The 18386-nt window shown below is 35.0% G+C and overlaps 1 protein-coding gene across 1 annotated transcript in view; it reads left to right on the top strand.

Annotated features, from left to right (window-relative positions):
* LOC125265256 (Fc receptor-like protein 5) overlaps nucleotides 1-18386 on the top strand; it is a 33130-nt gene that overhangs the window by 3748 nt on the left and 10996 nt on the right. Inside the window, 4 exon segments of the mRNA XM_048185375.1 lie at nucleotides 6386-6448; nucleotides 7179-7439; nucleotides 12402-12683; nucleotides 16421-16756. Of these exon segments, the coding sequence (XP_048041332.1) occupies nucleotides 6386-6448; nucleotides 7179-7439; nucleotides 12402-12683; nucleotides 16421-16756 (942 nt within the window).

Below are 18386 nucleotides of genomic sequence, written 5' to 3'. Positions count from 1 at the left end.
TTAATAAATCTGTCAATCAAAAAAATGATTTTAGCAAATGGCTGCAATATAACAAAGAGTGAAAAATTTAAGGGGGTCTGAATACTTTCCGTACCCACTGTATAACAGTCAGTGGAAGAAAATGGAGGAAGTCAAAAATCAGCCACAGAATCAAGAGCACCCGTGGCCAACAGTTCATCTGATGATGAAGATTTTTTCGCTTCTTTGAAACAGACAACACATGAAGCCAGCAAAGAGTTGGACGGATATCTGGCCTGTGTTTCAGACACCAGTGTTTCAGGCACTGCAGGATTGATTTTTAGCCCCAAAAGAGCTAGGCTTGACACTCACAATTTTGAAAATCAGCTTCTGCTTAAGTTAAATCTGAGGTTTTGCAACTTTGAGTAGCATGTTGCATACTGGCATTAGGTAGTAGTCTTATAGTTTGATAATTAAATACAATTAAACACAAACAGTTCTAAAGGAGGATAAAACTTTGTATGTGGTTCATTCACTTCATGTTTTTAGAGATTAAAAGCTTAAACAAGAATCTCTAGTTTTCATTCTTGCTGTTACTTTTACTTTTTTAATACTCAAGTACAATTTTAATGTAGTACTTTTTTACTTTTACTCGAGTATGATTCTGGACAGATACTTTTACTTTTAATTGAGTAAAATTTTCACTCAGTACTTGTACTTTCACTTGAGTAACATTTTTGAGTACTTTTTACACCTCTGATATATATATATATATATATATATATATATATATATATATATATATATATATATATATATATATATATATCCCTGTAAAACCCAAATATAGAAAAAAAAGAGCAACATTTTTTTGACCACTCAGATATTGTTTTAGGAGACCTCTGATGTAGAAATTAAAGATTTTTCAGATTTTTTACTTTTTAGTAATTTTTTAGGGAAATGTTGTAATATTGCAACGTTGGGCCTAGTTAGGAGCAGAATTTCTGTATTTGTGCTCACTTTGTCTGAACAGATATACAGAGCATTTAAGCATTAATTTGCAGGGTTGATTGCTTACATAGCCCCATAACAGTATATATCATGAGTAATAATCACACAACAATCATATTTTTTATGAATAAGCATTTATTAATAAAAATATTGGAAAAATTTGTATTTATAAAACTTTTTCTTCTATCACTTTCAATGTGGTTTGAATGAAGTCTGTGTTTTGCATTTTTAGTCCCTAATACAGTTCTTTTCATCTGAGAAGCACATGCGAACATTGCACTTGCTACACAGTGTATTTGTGTATCCGTTATTGCAGTGTCTGCAGCATCCTCTCTTCGTCTTTACTGTGAAATGTGCAATCATGTATTTGCGTACATCCAGTGGATGGTGGTCCGATGACATCTTGGCATTCTGAAATGGAAAAAGTAAAAAAATAAATAGGTGAATAATACATGGGTCTTATACTGTAGTAGATAAACTGAAAGAATAGACAGGGTGGTAGACCATGTGTCGAGGGTAGAGATCTAAGTATTATCCATCAAAGTATTATAATTTCAATGCAAATGCTAATCAAAATTCCACTACTACATTCAAACAATACTGTCTGGCTGGCCTATTATGCCCTCTACTTATCATACTAAAGGAACACATGCATCCGCCTAGAGCACTTACAGGTTCATGTTCAAGACCATTCACACCTGTCCCAGAACAATGCAACAGATATCCTCCAAAAACATTCAGAGCTCCTAATGCTATAAACTGCTACTAAAGCAACACTCATAAAAAAAAAAAAAATCTCAGGATCATTTAGAAGTTAAAAAACAAATAAACTACAAAGATACAGGGAGTTTCAGATACTGCTCTGGATGATGGAGTTTCAAATCCCACATACAGTTTATTCCTGTGTTTAATTATGGTCTAAGCTAAACTAAGTACAAATTTAACAGAAAAGCACACTTAGAACTTAGTTACAATGAATCTAACAGTTTTAATTTCAATTTGTGACCATGTGAGAAGTGCAGTGTCCTTATATAATGTGTAGGAGCACAGGCTATTTTGACTACCACTCTGGCTCAACGTTGTAGAATTACAGCATGGACTTAACAGTCTCTAAATCAACTTTGATTAATGTTTTCCAAAATAACTAAATATATCTGTGTTCTAGACATTGTAATAAACACACAAAAAACTTCATGGCCAGATGACCGGACCTATAAACACTTCTTATATCCAATAGCATTGTCAGGACAAACAATAGAATCCCATTAACTATTGTAAATGTGGTCTTGAGAGAAAAAAACATTTGCAAGCCTTTTTTTTTAAATTGTTGAAAGTGATGTTGCAATTCTGCAACAGTGGGCTTTACAGGGTTATATATATATATATATATATATATATATATATATATATATATATATTTGTATATGTATACCAAGAAAAAGAAAAAAGTTCCAGAAAATTCTAGAAAGTTTTAAAAGTGCTATAACCTGTAACATTTGTTATATGTTTGTTCCAATTGTTCTTTTTTGTCCTTAGAGAATTTTTTTTGTTATTTTTAAGCAAAATGTCATTGATTTATGATACAGGAAATATTTTATTTGAAAAAAGGTCAAAAAGTTATATCACACAATCAGCTTTTCTAACACTTTTCATTCTCATGCCCTTCTTATAAAAAACGATTTACAAAAAGTATTTGGCCACTTATTGTCATATGGACATTTATCAAACCAAGTGGCATCTACCAAGAAATGATGCTCAAGCTTTTCTTCTCTTTTCTAAAACACTTTCAGTTATTTTTAACCACTTGGTCTGAACTTCATTTTTAGTGGTTGTATGAAGTCAGTTCAGATAGGGTGTCAAACAGAATAACCACAGGTTTCATGTTCCACCAATGCTTGACAGTCAGACTTCATATTAGTTTGTCTTCATATTAAACATATTTGTTCATTCATATTTTGCAAAGCTAATAAACTATTTTGAGAAATCTCTTGATTGAAAACAGTTTGTGCTACATTTATTTAAATGTTACTTGTTTTGATACATTGCAAATATATTGATACATTTTTAAATGTGGTTTAAGATCATTTTCACACCTAGTTTATTTGAGCGCTCCAAGTGCTCTCGCCTCGGTTAGAAATAATTCATACATCAACACAAATGTTTGAGCACCCCAAGCAAACAACACCCACATTAAAATAATGTGGTCTGAATATGGTTTGTTTTTGTGTCATTTTAGGGGGAACTGAGATCATCTATTGTGTTGACGTATGTAATTATTTCTAACCGAGGCGAGAGCACTTGGAGCACTCAAATTAGACGTGTTACGAACTGTACCAACAAACATTTGATCGTAACACAGAGAGCGTCACTTGGTAATGTGTGTCGCCCGGAGTCCGGTGGGTCTCCTGCTCCCACAAACACACCACAGCATCACAGGTTGAACCAGAGAGGAAATGTTTATTTCTTAAATTAAGGTTAAGTTCTCTTTGATGTAGGAAAAAAAAGTGGGTTTTGGTCGGCCAAAACAATAAACAAAAGAGGGTTGTTCTGCCTAATTTTAGAGGTCTTCCCTGGAAAAGATAACAAAACAAAACAAAACAAAACAAAACACATAAGTCTTACCTCCCTTCTTAACAGTAAACAGGAGAAAAGGGTAATTAAACAAAAAGGGCCTCCCACTTCTTACAAACAGTCTGCTTTAAAAGGGGAAAAGGGCAACTGAAGATTTACCGGCCTATCGCTAACAACTTGTGCTCCACACGAGGAGGTTTTAAAGGCTAATCCAGCAATGACACCCACACTTGGCTAGAAGCATGCTCACATGCGTGTAACAATGCCGAGGAAGCAGAACAGAGAACTCGTCGAGCCGACTTCCCTCAAAGCTTATATGCACAGCAGATGAATTTCAGCTCTGCCCAAGAAAAAACAGCTGCACCTGTTCCAACTTTACTCCACACAATATATGAGTAAAACTCAATAGTGACGTTCAGACACATAAAAGGTGTGAAAATGATCTTAGGCCACATTTAAAAATATATAATTAAATCTGCAATATATTGAAGTTTACTGTTGTGATTCGACTGAGTCCTTTTTTTAAAGTCCATTTACATTGTGAACATCAAAAGCATTCAGGTCACTTGCAGGTGCTTCTCTTTCTGGTTCACTTTACTGAACTGGGTTTGATTCATTTAATCTGTGCTGTATAAAAAACACTCTCCCCCGGTTTCATAGACAAGGCTTAACATTGTCCCAGTCTAAAATGCATGTTTGAGCTGTTTGAACTAAAAGCAACTTGCACCAACATATCTGAAAAATATGTCATTGTTTTGTCTCAAGATGCATATGTGATTTTCTAAGGCACGTTTATAAAAGTTACTTAATTGAAATAAGGGCTAATTCTGGCTTAATCTAAGCTCTGTCTGTGAAACCAGTGTCTAAGTGTCCAAATACTTTTTGCAGCCCACTGTAAAGTCACATTTGATGGTGTCTAAGTCAAACAGGAAGTGATGTTGTGTCTCAAATACTTTGACCTAATTTGGTTTTGACTTCTGTAGCTTGTTTTGTTCCAGTGAAGAACCGTGTGTGTGAAATGTTACAGTTTTTTACGATTGCTTACACACTAAAATTAAAATTTTCCCACAATTAGCAAAACCTTACACTCAAGGAGCAAAACACAAAGCTAGATCTGCACAACTATAAGCACATTCTCAGCCTCACACTTTTTGCAAAACACTACACACATTGTTTTGCACAACACTAAACACACTTCTCTACATTAGACACAGAAATCTAACATAATGTCACTTCTTTGGTGGTAACATCCCAATGTATGTTGCAATCACACAGAATGGGGTCCTCCACCTGCATGCCAACTTAGGGTCTTACAACACGGCCCACATATTCACATTTTAGACAGACTGCAAAAAATTGTCACAGCAGAAGACCAAATGGATGCAGAGCAGATGAGATACATTGTCATATGGGACAATGTAAATTTCCACCTATCTGCCCTGGTCAAAAAACTGGTTTCTAGCATCCACAATTTTCACTCCAATACATCCCACCATACGGTCCCTTCCTTAAACCCATTGAGGAGTTTTTTGTTTGTTTTTTTTGTTTGTTTGTTTGTTTGTTTTTTTGGCATGGAAGGTTTACAATCTCCAGCCCTGTGTCAGGATATGCCTCATTCAAGCCATGGAGAAGGCCTGACCGAACTGATGCAGGATCTGTGCAAGGATGGATTCACCTTTCAAGAAGATTCTTCCCTCGCTGTCTTGCGTGAAAGGACATCGCCTGAGATGTGGATGAAGCGCTATGGCCAGATCCAGCTAGGCCAAGAGATGATGCTTTGGTGTTTTGTCTCCACAAATATTTTTGTTTGTGTAATATATTATATTTAGAATATGTTCTAATTTTCAGTGCAAAATATAACCTTTGGAAAGGCATTGATGTATTGAATGGTTTTACAATGTGGTGAGAAATAAATATTTTCATAAATGTGCAGTACTGATCTTGTGTTTATATATATATATATATATATATATATATATATATATATATATATATATATATTCATGTACTTTACTCTAACAATATCTCTGAAAAAATCAAACCCAGACTATATAATTAGAAAAGTATAAAAGTTACAAGTGTTTAAGATTGAGCACAGCAGTGTGTAAATGAATCAAACAGAATCAGAATGTATGAACCATGTGTGTTCCTTACGGTGTCAAAGTTGGGTTTTGTTAAATTAATTTAAAGTTTTGAATGAAGTGTTTCATTTTGCAAATGATCTGAAGTGTTGTGCTACTTTGTTGTAGGGTTGTGTTAATTGTGTGTAGTGTTTTGACAAACCGGGCCCTGTTTTCAAAATTGTGCTTAAGCAATCGTAAAAAACTGTAATCACATTAATGTTAATATTTGCTTTTAACATGTATGTAATTCATTTATATACATTTTTATAGTATCTTTCATTATATAAAATTGATAAATAGAAATAGAAAAGCAAAATACAAGAAGAGGGAGCAAAACGCATAAACTTCAGAAACAAACGAAACAAGCGAAGGACTACATTGCAGAAGCACTACTGAAAACCACAGTCTGACATTGCATTATTGATGAAAAGAACATCATATATTGAATGTTGTGAAGCTCAGTGGTTCAAACTGCTTCTCTGTTGTTGAGCATCAGTGAATCATCAGTGAATCGACTCTCGTATCAGTTCACGAGTCCTGTGATGTCATTGTGCGTGATGATGTTAAATGCTGGAGAATAAATCAGTTCTCACCTGATGAGCATCAGAACAGAAAAACACTTTCAGTTCATGTAGAATAAACTCTAGACATGTTTCAGTGTGTGATTTGCATTGTGTTGAATGAATGGAAGTGCTTCATATCTGTGTTTCTTCTGCTTTTAGTGCTGATGTCCTTCATCCACTCTGGGCTCAATCAACATGCTGGAGATACTGTGCAGTACTACAGTAAATTTGATTTTTTTTTTAAACTAATGTGAATTGTGTTATAGTTGTTTATTTGTCTACTTGGATACATCAAGACCCCACAATTGTTCTTCCTCTTTGCTGATGTTTTATGTCCATGTTTTGCACATTTCACAGAATCATCTGACTGTGGTTCCTTATGCTGCAAAAACATTACAGATTCAATCTGATATCAAATCAATCAAACAGTCTTGCAGTTGTAAAGTAGTTCAGTCAGACATTGATTTCAAAAGATCATAATCCACTATATAAAACAGAAATGAGCTTTGCAGTGAGTGTTTTGCTCAAGTCTCTGAGGTGCTGCAGTTGTAATGTTCACTGTAATCAATGACTGTGTGTCATTAAGATCTTGTGCACCAACTATGCAGCTTTATTCATTCAGTATGGTTTAGTTTGAAGGGCTGGGAGAGAGAAAGGCTTGAGAACAGACAGCTAGAAGTTCCTGTCAGACCTTTTAAAACATTCTGACTGTAAACAGCACCTTCTACTGGACAGAACAGTTAGAAAAATAATACTAAGGACTGACTGGATAAATATATCAGTTTCATTTAGTTTTTACCAATACTTGCATACATTTTTAATGTAATTATTACAATTTACATGCAAACTACATTTTTAATTTAATAGTGTTTTTTCTCATAAGGAAGTTCGAGTTCATGATAGTGATCCTGATAATGCAATGGTTTTTAATATTTACTTGTATGTTTCTCAGTGAAACCTGTAGTGAAGGTGAAGCCAGACCAGCGTGTGTTCAGAGGAGAGATGGTCACTCTCACATGTGACATACAGGGAGGAGGAAACATTCAGTGGACATACAGATGGTTTAAAGATGGAAACTATTTCTATACAACAACAACAGCAGCAGCAGAGTTCAGTTTCACAGCTGTGTCTTACAGTGGTGAATACAGCTGTAGAGGAGTGAGATCAGACTCACAGACAGACATCAGTGCTGCTGTTACACTGACTGTATCAGGTGAGTGTTCATATTCAGATCTGTTTAATGTTCATTTAAAATTAATATTTAAATACTTATTCACATCTGTTGTTATAAGAGGACTGAAGAAATCCATTTTAGTCATTATTCTGTCACTGCACACATCTTAAGTGTGTTGTGTGTTTTGTGGAGGTTCTAGTTTACTATAAAATCATGTAAATTGTGATTTTGCAGTGTTATGGGAGTCTCCATCTTTGATATTTACTTTAGTCACTGTCACTATGGAGAACGGTTATAGTCACAGCTGAGAATAGAAAAGGACTTGAGTGAGAGAGTTCAATACAGATGAGTTTTGTACTGTAGTCAGAGAGAATGACGTGACTTACAGATAATTAGTGTTGTAGTCAAAACGGTAACACTTTAGAATACTGATCCTTCATTAATGAATAACTACACAGGAACAAATGAGTAATGCCTTATTAACACTCTAGTAACTACTATTAACTAACAAGTAACTCTGATGAATGAATTAGTAAGTAGTAGTGCTCAGTTAAAGGTGGTAGTTCACTATTAGCTAATCGGTAACTGTGTTTTCATACCTCCCAGAGAACTACTATATACGTGCGTAATTAACATGAATAATGAATAATGTATAATTAATTCTAGAGTAAAGGCCTTGGTAACCCACTAATAATGACTGAAGTGTTACCAAATACTTAAGAAGGAATTACTAATTATTTGGATCAGTATTCTAAAGTGAAAAGCATGACAACTCTCTAGTAACTACTGTAGTCAGTGTAAACTTTTGAGGTTTTTGTAAAGTATTGGATAGTAATAACTCAAGAGTTACTATATAACTCTAAAGTAACTACTTCTTATTTGGATCAGTATTCTAAAGTGAAGATCATGGTAACCCACTAGTAATTACTTAAGTGTTACCAAATATATCATAAGGAATTACTGTACAAAAACATACAAAAACATCAAAAGTTTACAAAGACTTCAGTAGTTACTAGAGATTTATCATGCTTTTCACTTTAGAATACTGATCCAAATAATTAGTAATTCCTTCTTAAGTATTTAGTAATACTTCAGTCATTACTAGAGGGTTACCAAGGCCTTTACTTTAGAATTAATTATACATTATGCATCATTCATGTTAATTATGAACCTGTATATAGTAGTTCTTAGTAGTTCTCTGGGAGGAATGAAAACACAGTAGTTACTGATTAGTTAATAGTGAACTACCACCTTCAACTGAGCACTATTACTTACTAATTCATTAATCAGAGTTTCTTGTTAGTTAATAGTAGTTACTAGAGTGTTAATAATGCATTATTCATTTGTTCCTGTGTAGTTATTCATTAATGATGGATCAGTATTCTAAAGTGTTACTGCCGTACCTTATAAAACACATCATTGTTCTCTGCCAGCCTCTCCAAATTGTTGACCAAATGCAAATGTGGCCGAAGCTGGAAGAATCTGTCACGGCACATGGTGTTTTGAAAAATACCAGTGTCCATCCTGGCTTCCCAGTACATGGAGACTCTTGGCATTTTCATCACGCCCATAGCAAGGTGGAGACCAATGAGGGTTCTGATTTCCCCTGAACTGGTGGGTTTGAAACCTAGTGTGCCACTTTGGATGGCATAGATGTTGGTGCTGTCAGACATCAGATTGAAGAGCGCATCTGGTACATACTGTTTGAAGTATTCGTATGGACTCATGGGATATCTGTCATAAATCAGATGATTCTGAAAGGAAGTATCGATGATTGTGGTGAATGGCCTATGGTGCCACTTAATCTCATGCTTCCTGGTTATTGTCATCTGCTCATGATCATCTTCCTCTCTGTTCACTGTAATATCCTCCTGATCCTCTGTCACTACACTTTCTTCTACCTCAACCTCATCTGCCACCTCAAGTTCTCCATGCATGCATGCATGTCCACTGTCCCTTATCTCTGTCCCTCGTCCAATAACAAAACAATCACATTTATAACTCTTTTTCCATGTTCTCACTCGTGACCTCATATGCATTTTCTGCAATTGACATACTATATAAAGCATAAAACTTTGTACTATATTCTCAACATCTACACTTACTCTCGTTTTCATCTGCCTCATTTCCTGAATCCAAGCAGTCAAGATTGGATAACTCTCCATTTACAAGGTGTTCAAGGAAATCTATGACTTTATACTCTAAAGAAAGATTGTGTGAAAAACAGGTTATATACATAAAACAAATCAATTGTGAAGTCATAGCTTAGCTATGAAATACCTATAGGTATTTTGTTTCTTTGCATAAACGAACTGAGTGCTGGCTAATATCTCTTGACTCCTAATGTCCATTGGGATGGACATTAAACTTTGAAAATATCCTATAACTTAATTAAATGAAATATTTTCAAAATAACTTGAAATATTAACACTTGAAATTGTTAAAATTATGCTAAGAGAAAATGTATTAGGCTAGCATGAATTAACATTTTTCATGAAAATTAGGCACTTACTCCTCCCTCTCTCGAGCTTCAGAGCCATGCTTGTCTTGTCTGATGTCTGAAGCACTCTCAGATCAGGCTAAAAAGTCATTTCTCTATTGTGATTGGATAATCAGCAACCAATCAGTAATAAGCATTATTTATACAATGAAATCAGAGATTTTTTATTGGTTTAGAGCCAGAAATATGTAATGTCCATTCCAATGGACGCCAGGTCTGAAGGGGTTAATACAATGGAGAATGTTATAGTGACGTGATACGCAGAAAAATCCTCAGTGTTAAATGAACATTGATGTCTATATGGGTCCCAAAGTGTTAAAGTAACACTGAAGCAACTGCAGTTAATGAGATAATTAAGTGATTAAAGTTTGACTGTATTTCTGTCATTCATCTACAGAAGTAGGCTACTAACATCTAAGGTTACTAAGGTAAGGTAACAACATCTAAGGTTTAGATGTTGAAGATTTCATTTAAATGTGTTTGCTTTAGTTGACTTTTGTTAGTTTATTTGTCTTTCATCAGCTGTCATCAGTAATGGTCACACTGAGCTTTGTTCATTCAACACAGGGGGGATTTTGCTGTAACATCCAACATTAAGCCATTGTTTAAAACCCTTTCATGCATGGCATCCACTAGAGTGGACAGATATTTGGAAGCCATTTTGAACCATTTAAGTTGTTGTACCATGTCCCAACCACCAAGCAGTGAACCCCCAAAGCATTACAATTCCGTTTAAATATTGTCTTTGTTGTTTTGAGATATTGCATCATGCATTCAAAATAGTGAAGAGAAGAGGAGATGCACCTCAGGAATAAGTGTTAAATCCTTTTATTATTAGATAGACAGGTACAAAACTATTTTTTCAGCTAAATAAGATTTTATCCAGATTTTAATCTTTTTTTTTTTTTTCTGTGACAGAAAATACATCTGTCCACCCCAAACGTTATGTGCCAAAGGGTATATTTTGCCGATTGGGCCTATATTTAGATTCTGCCTTATTTTGTCTGTTTTACTTAAAATTATTACATAATTTACACTTGAATAGTTTTACTAAACAACAATATTAAATAGAATTCATTCAGATTTTATCATTTATTTCAGTGCTTACAGTATTTATTTATTAGGTCATATAAAAGTGTACTTTCCAGACTTAAATGAATAATACCTATTTTATTAATAGTTTTATTGGTGGAAGAAGGTAAATCAAATGATACTGGTTTTAATTGTTTTAAATAAAAGTTGGCCATTTTTAAATTAATAAAATTAGTTTTGAGACATAGAATGCCCCCAACCCCCCCCCCCCCCCCCTCTATTGTTGTTGTTATTTTATGTTCTTATGTATATTCACACCATTTCTTCTTTGTAAATGTGGGGGGGGGGGGGGGTGTTCAGACCAAACAAGAAGTTCTGTTGAATCACTTTTTATACCGCTGATGCACGGTGTCCACTGCAGTGGACAGATATGTAACTCCCTCAAAATAAAACAAACAAAAACAAAAATAAAAAAATATTACTTTTTGAATTAATAATTCATGCATGCAAATGCATGAATTAAGCCAAAAAGTTAGTGATCGTTAATTTTTAATACACGTTTGAAGAATGATGTTCAATGAATGTTTTCTGCCACAATTATGAGAATATTCATCAAATACTAATGACAATATACAAATTAACCTTTTACAAATTAACGTGTATAAATAACGTTTTTGTGCTAACCTTTGAGAAGAACATTTGTTCATAACTTTGAGAGAACCTTGCAGGAACGTTAGCCAAATTTATGAGAACGTTCCCTCTTGAGACCAAGATAAGACCAAGACTTTGAGGGGTTGAAACCAAGTCAACCAAGGCTAGATCTGCACACCTCAAATTCATCTAAAAGATCCTTATATACTGCCTGAGAAATGTCTTATATTTAATCAACAAATAATATTAGAATAATAAGACACTATATAGAGCTGTTACCAATAAAATGAAATCACTAACAACAAAATAAATCTTTGCACTGCAGATGTGGCACAGAAGTTGCATCTGAATTTCTGCAAGTATAGTTGCATAAATATTTGTAACTGTAGGTGAGTGGCAGCAAATCACTTAATGCATGAATCACAGAATCATTTATTCAACCTGTTTGTTCAAAGCAGCTGATTCATTCAGTAATGAAACACAGTTGCTCTGAAGCACACAACAGTTCTGCTGTGGATTTGTTTGGAACTTTTTCCTTTGCAGAAATAGCAAAAAACTTCTGTTTAAATGGAAGTCTCTTAAATGTAACTTCTTGTTTATTGAACATTTGTATTAAATCAATGTCATGTTTGCAATACAATCGTGCTCATATGCTACTGGTGAAAAAACAAGAGAAAAACAGAGCAATTATGAAATATGTCATAAAATAAAGTATAAACTGCATAGCTTTCCAAAACATTAAAAAAAAAAAAAAAAAAAAAAAAAAAAAATCTCTGAAAGAGTTGTTTGACTCACTTTGTTTTTATCATTCTTCACAGATTTACCCACACCTACACTGACTGTGACACCTGACAGATCTGTATTCACTGGAGAGAGAGTCAATCTGAAGTGTGTGATAAACTCTGATCACACTGACTGGAGATATGAGTGGAATAAAGACAGTTCAATGTTACAGGCATCTGAGCGTTACACTGTAAACAGAGACACTCTCAGTATTGTTGAAGCTGTTGAGTCTGATCAGGGTTGGTACACGTGTAAAGGACACATAGATGGAAGATCAGTTTCATCACAATCAAGCTCTGTTTATCTCTCTGTGAAGGGTGAGTTGAACATCATTGTCCTCATGAGCTCTCTGCATGATCATGATCACAAGCAGTCAAGAGTCTTTCACTCTCAGATGTTTCATTCACACTGATGATACGGTTCTCACTCCTCTTTTGAAGGGTTAATTCTGTTTAATTCTCTCACAGATGACATGTTCTTGTTCAAAACAGTTTGAGCAAGACAGAACTGAATGCAGGAGTCTTCAAACCTGTTTTAAAATTTTAAAGTATTTAAACACCATCACAAAAACACTGCGCTCCTGCATGTGTGCAGTAAAACAGTGAAACATTAAACAACGCTTAAAAAACTTCCAAAAACATATTTGTTTGTATTTAATTAATTTATTTGTTGCCTGCACTTACTGGAAATCTTTGCTGAAATGCAGCTGTGCTTTGGACAACCAATCTTGTTGTCATTTTTCTCCCTGACTGAGCGTTAACAGTCCATCTCTTTTGAGGGCTTGATTCTGTTTAATAGTGGTTCTTATCTATAAGGTAAAGCATATTGTTCTCTTGCAAACTAGTTATTCTTCTTCATCTGATCAAAACTCTTGGCGCGCTACTCCTCCCGCACTGTTTGTCATCGACCCATGAATGAGGCGTCAAATTATGTGGATTATTGAAGAGAGGTGTGCTGTATCTTTAAAAGCGAATCAGGTGTTCACCTGTTGGGCAAAAAATGGGAGAAGAAGTCCCACTTTAGACTTTGCATTATGACAAACTTTAACGGGTCATATCTCAGAGCAAGGATTTCGTAGAAACATGTGGGTTACCACATTTGAAGAGGCTGACAAGGCTCTGTAAGAACATCTCCTCACAATGGTGTATAAGTTGTACCCATGAGGCATAAAAGCCACCCAAAATTGACCATTGACTGTTGACATACTATGGTGAAGGGATGGCCCATGAAACAGAGATTGTGCACACATGTTTTTCCTACTATGGTAAATTGCATAGAAAGTTTATGTTGAACATAACTCTGGATCACAGTGTCATATTTACAAAGGGACATGCTCATTTTGCACAGGCTCAAGCCATGCCCTAGCAACCATTTAGAGCACCCTAGCAACAAGTTTCATAGACTTCCATTCCATCCAATGGAATATCTTTGGATAGAAGTGTTATAGAATCATGAGGATGAGCTTGTTTGAATCAAGGCAGCAAACAGCCAATCACCTTCAACACTTCCTAGCCAATGCCCTAGCAACCACTGATAAGCACCCTAGCAACCCAAACCCAAAAAGGGGTCTTAGAGGCATCGGGGTTGGTTTATATCACTCATACTGACAAGCAGCCTTGAGTATCATCACTGGCAGCCGCTTCCTAGCAACCAAACAGAGTATCCTAGCAACTGTTCAGCAATACCTGTATCTCTGCATCAGAATATTGTTGAGAGATTGGAGGTTTGACTCTTTTGAATCATGTTAGCAAACATGGACTTCCAACATGCTACACAAACTAGCAGTGAATAGCTACATGCTTATAATGATTAGCTAAGTGTTAAAGCATGCTAAAAACATGCTAAGAACTCTACAAATAACTCCATAGTAACCAACTGTGACAACTACCAACAGCCTAGCAACACCATAGAAACCACCCAAAACACCACAGCAACAGTCTAGCAACCACCCAGAACACCGTAGCAACCACCTGGGATACTCTAGCAACAGCATAGCAACTGCCTAGTAACAACTCAGAACACCTTAGCAACTGCATAAGAACACTCTAGCAACTGCCCAGAACACCCCAGCAACCAACTAACAACTCCCTAGCAACCACACAGAACACCATAGCAACTGCCTTACAACTCCCTAGCAACCATCAGAACACCCTATAAGCAGCCAATAAGTAGAGCCATGACATAAATTCATAACAAAAACAACAAGCCATATCTCAGCACCAGAATATTGTAGAAACACTTTTTTTTTTTTTTTTTTTTTTTTTGACTCAGACTGGCAAGCAGTCTTTAAATATCACCCCATAAACTGTATAACACACCCTAGAAACCTTTTAGAGTAACCCAGCAACTGTACAGACATAAATAAACCATATCTCAGCACCAGAACATGGTACAGACATGTGGTTGTCTCTCCTGCAATCGTACAAACACTGTAGCATCTGTCCAGTGCCGGAATTCTAGCTGTCTCTGTTCTTGTGTTCAAAACAATATTTGAAGGAGCAAAACAGAATGAAACTGAATGGAGATCTGAAAATGCATTTTAAAGCTTAAGTATTTTTAACATTAAGTATAATCTTAAAAAACATAACAGCCAGTGCTGATAAAACAGAGACACAACAGATAAAAATACTTCTGTGTTAATGGTCAATTACACTTCAAATTCATTTAATAACATTAAGCATCTTTTTATTGCTGCTTGGACTTGAAATCTTTGAGTTTTACAAATGCAGCTTTACTTTTCAGATGATCCTGTCATCGTTTTGTCCCTGATTATTAAAGTTTATCAACTGTCAATCACACATTAGAATAAATATTTATTTCAGCCAACCACGATCATCGACCTTCCTCTTTACTTGGCTGCTTTACAGAACGAAATAAACATGAATGAAGACCAGAAAATATGTTGCAAGATACAGTATAGCTTACCGAAATCTGTATCACGTCTTAATCAGTTTAATCAGTTTTGCAAACAATGTCACGTAACAATATACCTCAGAAAAGCCATTCGTTGACCATAAACTTGATAGTCAGCAAGAAAAATAAAACAAACCATCTAAAACAAATCGAACTGAATTAGAAACTTAATTATGTAAGTATAAGTAATATATATTTATTATTATAAAATGGACTTAAATTGGGTGCTCGCCTGTAATCAAACGTATGATTTTCATTTTATTCTTTTAACTCTGCTGCCACACTGAAGCGCACTCACCACCAACTGGACAGGGGTGGGAATATGGAATTACAGTTACAAGTTACATCAGCCTCAGTGTAATATGTCAAAATGCACCCGGTCTTCAGATTTTTCTGTCATTGCAAAAAATTTTTGTCATTGACGGAAAATATTCGGTTAACGCGACCTGCATCCAACACTCAAAGTTTCAACACTAGCTCACCTGAAAATAAACATTCTGTCCTCATTTAATCTTCCTCATGTCCTCCAAATCAGTATTTTTTGGAGGTCAGTAGTTTTTCAGTAGTTTTTCAGTAGTTTTTCGTTAGAACATTTTTAATAATGTGCTGATTGCTATTATAATGGATGAGATTCTGATCTTTCAGAGTTCAAAAAGAAAACAAAAGCACAATAAATGTATCATAAAATAAGTCCAGTGACTTTATGACAGAAATCATGAAGAGAATTTAGTCTCCATCATCCTGTCCAGAGACACAGTTTAGAAACAAAACATGCAGCCTCTGTTTACTGACAGTTTACAGACATCTCTGATCACTGATATTCTGCAGAAAAAGAAAGGGGAAAAATGCTGTCACTGTCAAAACTCTGCACATTATGACCAGAAAGAGAGAGAAAGTTCAGACTGTCCAGTTATTTCACAGACATACTGGATCATTTTACTGAGTATTATAGAAGAAAATAAACTTCAGATGTTCGAAGAAAAAAGAAATCACTCATCAAAAACAAAGGAGCAGGTGAACTAGTCATTATAAAGTCAGTTTATACAGAATCTACAAGATTTTAAAGTTCTCAAGTGGAATTTGCATAATACAATTTAGTTGATAAAAAACAAAATATTAACACATTTGTTTTTCTTGTCAGATTTTCCCACATCTACACTGACTGTGACACCAGACAGATCTGTATTCACTGGAGAGAGAGTCAATCTGAAGTGTGTGATAGAGACTTACAGTAACTGGATCTGGAGAAATTACCAGATATATGACAGGAGAGACTGGACACATGAGTGGAGATATGAGTGGTATAAAGGCAGCAAAGACAGTGTGTTACAGACGTCTGTGCATTACACTGTAAACAGAGACACTCTCAGTATTGTTGGCGCTGTTACATCTGATCAGGATCAGTACTGGTGTAGAGGACTGAGAGATGGAAGACCAAACTCATCACAATCAAGCTCAGTTTCTCTCTCTGTGAAGGGTGAGTTGAACATCATTGTCCTCATGAACTCTCTGTGAACACATATCCAGTCGAGAGACTGTGGTTTTGAATGGAAAACTATTTTAGCATATTATACTGTATTATACCTATTTTTAATATGTGAAACAGATCATATTATGCCACAATAAATGATTTAAACTGTCACATGACCTCATCACATTACAAGTTTAATTTGGCACTATTTTTTACTTGATTAAATTATATAAATATTGTTCAACCTGCAGTTGATTGAAAACAAAATAATAAATATGCAGACTAGATATGAATATCAGTGTTTCATTTAGTTTTTACAAATAATTACAAAAATTTTTGATGTCTAAAATGTCTTGCATAGAAAACAGATGTTTTGTCTGCATTATGTACTCATTGAAGCTCCAACAGCAATATTATTTTGCTGATAATTTCAGCCTTATATGTGTGCAATATATTTTAACTGTTTTAGGAGAAATGTAAGCTTCAAGTCTGAAAACCACAATTAACTTCAGCGTTCAAACTAGAGTACCTCAGGGATGATGTGTTTTTGTATGCAAAACCCGGAAGCGAGTTAGCATCGCCCCGAAGTCAGTGGATTTTTGCTAAATCGCCTGAAATAAGGTCTGCGGTTAACAAAGCCTCTAAATATTTTCACGTTTTGATCTGACATAAAACACACCAGTTATAAACTGCTTGTGATTTTTAAAAAAATTGTGTTTTAAAAAAACCTTTATTGTGTCTTAAAAAACAGCAGTTTCTAACAAGTTGACAGCATTTCTCATGTAAAAGGGGGGTAAGTATTTGTACACAGCACAGATCATAATCAGCGAGCATGTTTGTTAAATAAAGTTGTCTTTTTAAATAAAGTTTGAGGAAGCTTGGTGGTGGTGACATTGATCCTCGACCATGGTGTGCTGTAGTCCGTTTATAGCCGTTAGCCTTTTATATCTGACGACTTTATTTAGGCTTCAAAATGTATAAACGTTGTGTTAACTTGTAAAGATTATCTTGAAAACGTGTAAGTGTAACCCTTTGTTAAACACAGAACTTATTTTTTGCGATTTTCCAAAAGTGTATGGGAAAAATGCATAGTGTTTTGATCAAGGGAACCTGTGTGCAGCTAACTTCCATTTTGGCCAACAAAAACACGTAATTTGTAAGGTACTCTATAGATGACCACTTTCCTTTTGTTCTTATTATTCTTTTATTTATCTGCATACAAAATTGTGATTCCTTAGTCCTTTTTGCAAATATTTAACCTATAACAAAAATAAAGTGACAGAAGCATAGACTGCAGGATTAATTTACCGTCCCATAAACCCTGAACTCCATTGATTAACTTAAACCTTTCTCACTCGTGGTTATCGGTTCCAGAATTCCCACTGGGAATTAGTTCAGTTAACTCAGAGCTCATGGTGAACACACAAAGACATTCTCAATCTCAGCAAATTAAGCATCAAATCCTGGAGTTACCCGGTGTGTCTCATTTCAAAAGCTGAACGTCATGTGGCTGTTTCATTTCAGTAAACTGACCACTACATTCCATATAAGGAAGCTACGGCAATTTACACTTCACTAGGAATAATGGTAAATTTTTTAATGGTTACTGTCCTGAAATAAGACATCCTTTATGACG

Source organism: Megalobrama amblycephala, linkage group LG3, assembly GCF_018812025.1.
Source record: "Megalobrama amblycephala isolate DHTTF-2021 linkage group LG3, ASM1881202v1, whole genome shotgun sequence".
Classification (NCBI taxonomy): Eukaryota; Metazoa; Chordata; class Actinopteri; order Cypriniformes; family Xenocyprididae; genus Megalobrama; species Megalobrama amblycephala.
This window is presented reverse-complemented; position numbering and strand designations above follow the sequence as displayed.